Genomic DNA, 9,691 nt, shown 5'->3' with positions numbered 1-9,691 from the left:
TCAGTAGCTGCCATCATCGTCACATGGCCGATCTTCCTCGTCATCCGATCGGGCAGGAGGAAATGGGTGGTTCTCGTCGAGCTCATCCTCGCCGTTGTAGACCTCCACCTCTTCTTCAGGGTGAGGTTGTGGTCTGGGCTGCACGTGGGGATTATCAAGGGATGGCGGGGCACACGTGTAGCCATGAATCCAGTTCTCCATGATAGCGCTAAGCGAGTGCACGGGTCTCCCACCAGCCTTCCACTCAGGCGTGTTGCTAACTCTGGCCATTACGACCTTGTGATCACTGTGGTAAACTGCCAATGGCTAGCAAATGTCGTCCAGGCATTTCGAGTCAAAGTTGGGAAACACCAAGTCCAAAGAAGTTCCTCTAACTGTAGTTGGCAAGCAGCCCCACTTTAGCGTAAGACATGCCATCCCAAACGTGGTGCACATGTATTCCACAAGCCACTTCTCCTTGATAAGGTCGACGTTAAAGTCTCCCATCACAATGACGGGGCCCTGCTAGTATCTTTTGCAGTTTAGTGCTCACTAACTGCTTGACCTCGTTCTGAGAAGCGTTAGGGGCAATGTAAAGCAAGACTAGCGTGACCGATTCGTACAGACGTATAGCCAAAGCATCGCCCTTCTCGGAACCACCACTTTTCCTAAGGTCGACTCGCTTGACAGGTACATCGAGCCCAAGCTTCACGTAAACGCTAACCCCCCCGGCCTTTCTGTCCGCGTCAAACTCGTCGGCAACGCACAGGTAGCCGTCGACTTGTATGCGGCCGTTCCACGTCTCTGTAAAGCACAGCAAAGTCGGCAACCGCAGCAGTTCGTCGTGGTTAACGTCCGCCGCGTGCTTGTGAAGCGATCTGACATTTAGCAGGGCGAACGTAAAGTCTCCCTCGCCCACTCGGCCAAACGCAGCTCGACAGTCTTTGCTGATCGTGTGGAGCGGGTATCGTTTCAGTCGTTTAAACTCGTTTGCCAAGCTGGTGTCAGCGTTTGCAACGCCATGATGAAACTTAAAATCGCCGTCCCCATTTGTCAGGTATAGTCTTTCGAAGTCGGTACAACGGCTAAGTCCGACGTATATGAATTTCTGAGGATTCTTCTTCCTGTAGTCGTAGACCACGCTGCCGTAAGTTCCACCCTGGGATTTGCGGACGGTCATTGCACTAGCTTGACTCAAAGGGTATTGCTTCCGCTTGACCACTTCCTCCCGATTCGTATTCAGTGTTATCGAGACCACCCCCGGTTCAATCGGAATCCAGTCGGCCTGAATCATGTGACCTCGTCGTCGAGCATCGTCTGCAGCCACTCTGGCTTTCACGATAGCAACTCGTCCAGTTCCAGGTGCATCAAACTTTATCCAGACTCGCTTCGGAAAGTCCACGTCCGGTTCCCACTCGCACAGCTTTAGCACACCGACCGAGCCATTGACAAGCCCTTCCAGCACATCAATGTTGGTTGTGAGCATGTAGGGGCGTCCCACGGACAGCACAACCTTGGAAGGCATGTTCCCGAGCTCAGTGCTAGACATATTCGAGATTCGCAACGTCATGCGAAGTCGGTCCTCTTCGGTTCTCCAGCCTCTCAAATCGTCCTGAGCAATGATCGCGGTGGCCCCGGCATCGTTCTGTGCAAGTTCGACGTTGTACTTATTGACCGAGTCGTTCGAGTAGCAGAGTCGCACGGCATCGGGAGCCAGTCGAGTAGCTTCTTCGGCGGTGACGAAGCGACTCTCGATCAGCGACAGCTCTTGCGGGTCCAGTGCGACTCCGTCTCCGATCTTGGTGAGCATTCCAGAGAAACGAGCGTCTTTCTGCCGAACGACTCGAACTAGTGGGAAGTACGACATGGTGTGCCACTTCACTTCCGAAGTGAAGCCTCGATTACTACCACGCGTTCTCTTATAAATCTCGCTGGCTCGGATGGGGGGCAGGTGCCGCAAGTCGCCGCACAGGATCATATCGACCCCTCCGAACGGTTCGTTGTACTTCAGAGTCACGTGTCGCAGTCGCATGTCTATGGCGTCCAGTTGCTCGGCAGACATCATGCTTATCTCGTCGATTATTACGCACCGCACATTTCGTAAGGCCATCCTGAAGGTTTCAGCTCGCTGTCGCGCAGTCCCCCAGCGTTGGTCCGGCTTCGAGACAGTTTGAAGGCCGAATGCATGGTCGTACCGCCAACTGCAACGGCTTCCTTACCCGTACTAGCACAGATGACGTAGGAATTATAGGGGGGATCCGGGTTGAAGCGGTTGTAGATGTCCATGGCAAGTTTTAGAATGAACGTCTTGCCACAGCCAGCAGGGCCAGTGAAGAAGGCACGAAGCGGCTCGGCCCCCGGCGTAGTCTGACGATGAATGAGCTCTCGTAGAAATTCGTGCTGCTCGGAGTTGGTGAGGCGCATCAAATCGTAGAACTTCTCGGTGTCCATGATGTCCTCCCGCTTTCGCACGGCAGTACACGCACTTTGTTCGGCTAGAACCTTGTTGACTACATCGTGTCCCATCACATCTTCGTCTCCGGGTTCTATACGGATTCGAGTCCACTGAGTCTCGTGTGTAGTGGGAACTTGATAGGCTTCGGCAATGCCTCGCGCAAGTTCCATCAGCGAATCGCAGTCACTATCGTAGATGTACTTTGCTTGAAGCTTGGTTATGTCGGTCATCTTCTCCGTGTAAGTGTTAACGAATGCATTGTTATCTAGTATCTCCAAGTGTTCGTTTCGAAACGGCACGTACAGCAAGACTTGCTCTCGCTGGTAGTTGAGCGCGTCGTCCTGACTGTAGTGGCGGTAGCGGATCACGCACTCGGTACGGCGAAGCTGGTACTGGCCCTCACGGTTCTTAGTGTAGGCACTCACAAAATCGGCCAGGCAAACGTCTTTCAACTCTTCGGGCCTTCGCTGGTACTCGTCAATCACGTTCTCTCGCCACACTTCAGTCGAAGACGGTGGTAGGTGTTCGAGCTCCTTGTTGGTCTTGCGAACTCGAACTCGCTCTTCGGGGAAGCACGTGGGTATGTAGATCACAGCGCGGCTCTTCTCAGACATGTCTTGGCGGAGGAGAAACCACGCGGCTTCTTGAGCAGACATCTCCACCGCCTTGAGCATGTTGAGGCAGAGCGCCTTGAGCACCTCTGGGTAGCCAATCTCTCCCTTTTCTTCGATCATGTCACTCACGGCTTTGTGCAGGTTAGACATCCCACGATCGGCCTTGTTTACGTAGTCAACAGCGTGAGATGCACAGGCATAGTGGTCGAGAATGACTTGGATGTCCATGTTCGAGTCGAGGACCGAGGCAATCCAAGGATTGAATGGGTTGACCCACTTCTCTTCCGGGAGCCGCTTGTACAAAACGCAGGGACGACTCACACCGCCTAGAAGAATGTCGACGTAATGGTCCTCGTTAAGCACGCCAAAGCGGTTCCAGAACTGGTCAGTGTTGTCGAACGTGGTATGCTCGAGGCAGGCGTGCATCTCGTCGTAGTGGTCTTTTAGCTTCTCAATACGTTTGCGCTCACCCTCGTCTTCGGTTGGCGGGAAGGAAACGATCACTCGAGTCGTTTGACTAGGCATGAACGGTGCTCCGAAGCGACACTTGGTTCGACCTCGTTTATAGCAATGTGCGTGTGCGAGTGGGTCTGAGTGCGGCTGCACTTCAGATCAGTCAAATGGAGCGAGGTTATAGACTTGATCATTTCGATCGTCTCGGGCATGCTTCCACTAATCTCTTCGCGGGGAGCCTCGTTCAACCAAAGTAGGGTGTGTACATGTGGGCTACCCCGTTGCTGGAACTCTACTCGTTTGAAGTAGTCTACCACGTAGTAGGGGCAAAACGGGGAGCAGCGACGGTCTTTCAAGGTGTTTAAGATGACGCTAAAGAGCCGGTTGCAGTATATTGCACAAGAAACTGGATCTTTGTTGCACATATCCACGCGGTCTAGATTAGTCAGTTCTTCGACTTCTCTAGCGGTTTCCCCAACAGTTCCTGCACGAAGACGTTCTAGCACAGCGATCAGCCGATCCCAATGAACTTCCGAAGCCGACATGGTTAGGAAAGCGTGCGGCTTCCCCAACTGTCTTATCATGGCGAAGACATCGCGTTTCCTGTCTTGCCAGTACTGAATGATATGTGGGACTCCGCGAAGAAATGCCAAATCCCTATTCACCGCCTCTTCGAGAAATTCCTTGTTTTCCAGCTGTAGCTTAGTTATGGCGCGAGTAGTGTCGTTGGCTCGAAACGTCATGGTGCGTTCTACCAAGTTATGCCTTATCACTTTCATAGCCATGTAGACAACATGGTTTGGCTCTACGCCGCGACGATCGGTACGCGGTATCTCGCTGCTAGCCATGGCAAAAGGGGTTGGGTGAAGGGACTTGATCTGGCGAGCCTGACCCAATTAAATTTGGGGGAAGGACAACTCTTTGCCATTATGATCGCAAAGCAGGGAAATCGGAGTCTTACTTTGTCCGGGAGCGATGGCCAAGTAGTGTCGTCCGTCGGTCAACCGCATTCCAAAGGCGTCGTTGTAAACCATTGTCCTAGTGGCAGAAATCAGGGCATAAGCTAGCTGTACGGGGTCGTTCAAGTCTTCCAGCTTTTCACCAGGCTCAATATCCTCGTCGTCGATAGGCCCGGCTTCCTCGGGAATGCGGCCGAGCTCTTCCCATTGAATCTTCACTCCGTAGAAACGGTAGAGAGGCGTCTCCACCAAGTACTCGAGCCAAGCGTAAACTTTGTTCTTCGTGACAACTCCGGCGTTGTACACGGGCTTGGCGAGTAGACGACGCTTCAGATGAACGTGGATTGCTGCATCATTGGGGACACTACGTGGCCGGCTTTTCACAGTCTGTTGCACATCGATCGGCACATTGATCACTTGGCCGCGAATCCCATATTGCCCGGCTCCGTGGGTTTAGCGACGAATGTTCATAAACGGTATGCGGGGAGCAACCATCCGTTCTTCCATGTCGTTTAAGCGAGGCAGGGACGATGGCTTAGGCGGGTATACAAAGCCATTGGTAGTGCTAAATTGCGGTAACTTGCCCTTGAGAAGCGAGTCACGGCAAGTCTTACACACCTTCATCTCGTCGTGGTCGGTAGCGTCGGGAAAGGCTTCACGAAGCGTATGTAAGGCCGAACTCCGCTGTTTATAGTTGCGCACAGAGTTCATGGTTGATAAGTTCACGTCGAACCAAAGTCGGTCACAGACGCGACAGCTGTGCCCAAACTCTATTCCCAGAAATTCGCGCTGGAATCAGCCGTTCGCACCCCCCATGTCTCGGCGGGCTTGATGCTGGAAGTTTTCGAGCAGTCGCAGGCCGGGATCGCTTTCTCGGTGACGTCGAGCATTCAGGCGCCGACTCTCGCGTTCCCTGGACTGAAACACGGGATCCTCAACTCGGCGTCGCCTCTTCTCAGCCGCAGCTTCAGCGCAGCGTTCTGTATCAGCTCGGCGGCGACGCATCGCTTCTAGCTTGGCAGTACGGCGCCCTTCCTGGTAAGCCGCTTGTTCTTCGGGCGTCCGGACTTTCTTGGGTCTTCCCATAACAGCAGCACGTACGCACGAATCGGGGCCATCTGGACTGGAACCACTCTACATGGCAGCAGTACGTACTCACTGAGCACAGGAAGCGAGAGATGTGTCGCCGCGCCGGCTGTTCCAAGCTTTTAATCTCCTGTAACGTCATGACTCCGCCCTACGCGCGTGGGGTGCAAGGAAGTTACGTGGCTTAGTTATCGCCATGAGGTTAGTTAGGGCCAGCGCCCTTAGCAACGATCCGCAACGATGCAGCGCAGATATCACTCCCAATACTTTGCATACCGTAAGTAACCTGCACCCGTGGCGTAGTCGGCAGAACAATTGCCCCGCAACGCGAGGGTCCGAAGGTTGATCCCTACGGGGGGTATAGCGTTTTTTTCTGAAGTTTGCCCGTGCGCTGAGCAGTCCGACTGCGTCATCGGCCACGCTTACGCGTACGTCATGGGTGCGATGTGGTTAAGTGGCTCGGGGCTCTACGTGGTTGCTAGGCGACGCGATGCGGCGCACAGCTGGGCTGAGATTTTGGTAACGCTCCACGGCGGAACTAAAAGCTTAAACAGCTACGCTGTTAAAAGCTGCAGTGCTGTGATAGATAGATGGCATGTGTGTTAACGTTAACCGGAGAAATGGTACACCGCGCTCTGTTAGGGGAGCTGAATACCATGCAATGAATTTTCTGTGGATTAATGCATAATTTGTTCTCTTCGCAGCAGTCGATGACATTTTTGAGGTCATTATTAAGCAGTGAGGTCGGTGTTGATGGATGACAAACAGTTGGGATGATCATTGCTATAAAGAAGAAATAAAATTGGCCCTAGAATACGTCCTTGTGGAACGCCAATGTTATTACGTGTTGTATACGAAAGCACTGCCGATATACAAACTGTCGGCTCCCGATCAAGTAACTACACTCTAAACTTTTTTTCCTCCCATACCCTACAGGTTCTTTTTCGCCTGTCCTCTAGTGGTCCTCCTTGTAGGAGTTTTTTTACTACATGCAACAGGGAGGTTTTGTTTACCTCCTCAAAACAGGGCGTTTTTAGGTTATAGAAAGGAGGTATTTAGGGAGTGTTAAGAAATGTTCGGGAGAATTTAAGGAGGTCAAAATGGAGTATTCTTTACTTTCTGAAGGGCGTTTTTAAGTGATGTCTATGGAATTTTTAGGCGGTTGAATAGGAGCCTATTATGGCTCCCTTTGGAAGTACTTATGTTAGTTTAGGGGCGTTTTTAGGAGGTTCAAGGGAAGCATTTACTTCTTTTGAATGGAGTTTGACGAAAGCTTGGGGAGTTTTGTAGGCCTCCCGAAAGGAGGTTTTCAAGGCCACAAGGGAGAATTTCTAGTTCCCTGTGGGAGTAGTGATTTCACACGGTTTTTCTCGATTTCAGGTTTATTTCAAACGAACTATCGCAGACAAGTGTACATGGTACATGGTGTACACAAGGAGGTTCCGAAATAAATACTTATGGCGACCTCATATTAGAAATCACAAATGGTACATTGCTAAATAACACGCCAGTTAGGAATTGAAGACAGCAATACGATGCTAGTTGAACAAAACGTAGAAACAATATTACCACAAGAACTGGAAATACGCGAAAAACAAAGATAGGCACAAACACAACCGCATGGTATGTGAAATCATTATAGAATACTAGCGGATCGAGAACGCGTCAGTACTTATCAGTACGCATCAGCGCTCAGTACACAGTGGAAAAAATGGCTGCAGTGGTTTACAGCAACAAAAAAATTCAAAACAGACACTATGGTTAAATGAACTTAATAATTCGATACCGTAATAAAATTGTAAGGCTAGGTTCCCTGCGAATTCCAGTACCTAAATTAGGAATGCAAAGGCTTCATAAAACCAAGTGCCAGTACATTAACCGTCGTGGCTTTTGCAGCAATAAAAAAGATATTACTTCAGAACAATATACTAGAGCACAACTTTAAATGACAGTGAAGATAAAATGGAAGTCTCTGTAGGTTGATAGATTAGTTTTTGTTTTTGACTGAAAAACACTTTGGTATTGCATGATTTTGTTAACTGATGTTTCTTGCTTTAAGATGCCAGCTTGCATCTATTCAAGTGAGTGGGCACACAGTTAAGGATGCAAACCCTTACACTGCCTCTCCCCTACCATGGTGGCTCACTTTCATAGAAAAAGTGCAGCTTTTGCGAGCTGGACGGCTGTTGCAAGCCGTGGCAATACTCACTTCTGCGGGAGGGGCCAACTTGGTTTCCGAATGCAGCCTTGCCTTGTACAGCACAGCCTATCCTGCCTTAACATCTATGAAGTCATTCAACTCGATCATGTATCAGGATCTGCAGAAGAAAATCGTGTCAGCAAATAATGAATTCATGCCGGACAGGCACCCACTGTTTCAGTTATACTTGCAGATACCTTCACCTATTTGCCTCCTGGTGTTACATCCAAAGCTAATTTGTTACGGCTTGTCTCGTCAAGTATGGTCATCTGTCATAAAACAGCTAGTCATACAGGAAAGTCCTTTACTGGGTCAGAAAACACTTTCTTTTGTTACAGTAGTAATAAACTGGGCGACTCAGTCATCCGTATTCTGACACCTTAATATTCTGTGTCACCGAGCTGACAAGCATGATTAGTGCAGCCGCAACCGTTACTACAGCCTTGTTAGCTAACGTAAACCTCGTTCATGGCACCAAATTACTTGTGATTGCATGGAAACAAAAAAAAACAGCTGAAATGAAAACGCTATTCTCGCAAACTTACCAACGCTGCATGCCACACACACCTGCCTTAGTTAATGTACCGTGATTGTAGAAGTTTCCGTCACGCAAAACCACAGTGCACTTTTTGGAACTGCAAGCTCCGTGTCAAAATTGAGTGTCAGATGAATCGAGTAATTTTTGTGTATGGTCTTACTATTGATTATGACAAAGTTAGTACCAACGAAATAAGAGTGTGTGCATTGTTCTTCTAAAAAAATGATATCCTTTTTTATGCCCGGCCGACTTGTTTCATGCTACGGCAAACTCGGTTCTCTTCCATAAGGGCATGAATTTGTGTTTTTAATTACGTGGCCTTAGCTGGCGACTGACGGGCCCTGGTTGTATAAATACCCCTCATTATCATCCGAAAGGGAATAAAAACATTTCGGTTTCGAACCACGTCGCCGTCGTGGTCCACACTATATGCATTTAATCGTTCGATAGGCTCATAGCATCTTTTACGCATGTCACCGTTTTCTTAATAGGGTTTGCTGTTAGATGTGAAGAGTCGACTCAAGCGAGCAAACAACCCCACCGAATCTACAGGGCACAGTTTTCGAAGGGGGTGGCCGTCTGATCTTCGGCTTTCGCCGACCAGAGCGCTAAGAATGAGTCACAGCCTTGAACGAAAACAACACAAAGACTTATATTTGGACAGGCAAGCCATCAGTAGCGTTAAAAAATAGATATTATAAAGTAGAGCAGTTAACTAAAAAGAACACGAGCAGTTCGATGCATATGAGAGACAGAGTCCCACAATATTCACCGACCGGGCCCGACGATGCACCGCTGTCGGAGGCGATTCGGCTACCTGAGTAACCGTCAGGTTGCTTTGAAACGACGCCGCGCGCGACAAACGATTTCATCTCGAATGCCCTGTTACAAACCGGCCTACAAAAGAATGCGAATGCATACCCCAAAAGCCACAAACAAGTACAATAAAACGAGTGTGCGCTTTTTTCTTTGCCCGTGCGTGTACGTGCTGTGTGCGGCACGGGTACTTCGCAGTTAACCCTATCCAAACGTTTGACAAACGCATCGACTGATGACAGACCACTTACCAGCGAGCTGTACACAGCTGTCGCCGTATCCAAATGTTAGCGGCCGTTCGTCGTGTGACAGGGGCACATAAAAATCTTTCCACCAAATGGCACTACTAGTCCTTCTCAAATAAGAAAAAATGATGGCCCAAGGCGAAGCGCTTGAAGCTCCGGCCGCACCAAGTCACCGGCCGCGCTGCATTGATAGCACGGAGGTTGTTTACATCCGGGCAGCAAGTAGTGCCACCAGGGCAAGTTGAGTCGCTGCAGTCGGGTGCGTTGGCGCGCTGGCACGAGAATTTAAATTGTCTATATATGCGCAAGCAAGCGAAGCAGATGAACATTGCAATTGCTTGCAACG

At 50.0% G+C, this 9,691-nt stretch overlaps 1 protein-coding gene across 1 annotated transcript; it reads right to left on the bottom strand.

The window, feature by feature from the left end:
- On the bottom strand, window positions 1-2,041 carry LOC144180149 (ATP-dependent DNA helicase PIF1-like). The gene is made up of 2 exons (XM_077708539.1): window positions 704-2,041; window positions 1-138 (listed from the first exon to the last, which is right to left on the bottom strand). Exons 1-2 carry the CDS (start codon window positions 2,039-2,041, stop codon window positions 1-3), a joined length of 1,476 nt encoding a protein of 491 aa, XP_077564665.1.
- Window positions 2,042-9,691: the final 7,650 nt, after the last annotated feature.

This window comes from Haemaphysalis longicornis, unplaced genomic scaffold (assembly GCF_048455015.1).
Source record: "Haemaphysalis longicornis isolate Haplotype H1 unplaced genomic scaffold, Haemaphysalis longicornis Haplotype H1 scaffold_4, whole genome shotgun sequence".
NCBI classification, from domain to species: domain Eukaryota; kingdom Metazoa; phylum Arthropoda; class Arachnida; order Ixodida; family Ixodidae; genus Haemaphysalis; species Haemaphysalis longicornis.
This window is presented reverse-complemented; position numbering and strand designations above follow the sequence as displayed.

Bases quoted from the DNA above. Each gene is read 5' to 3' on its own strand.
- LOC144180149 (XM_077708539.1), bottom strand. From the start codon at position 2,041: ATGTCTGCCGAGCAACTGGACGCCATAGACATGCGACTGCGACACGTG. The intron at 139-703 runs GTTAGCGTTTAC...CCCCACGTGCAG, and splicing joins CGGACAGAAAGGCCGGGGGG to CCCAGACCACAACCTCACCC.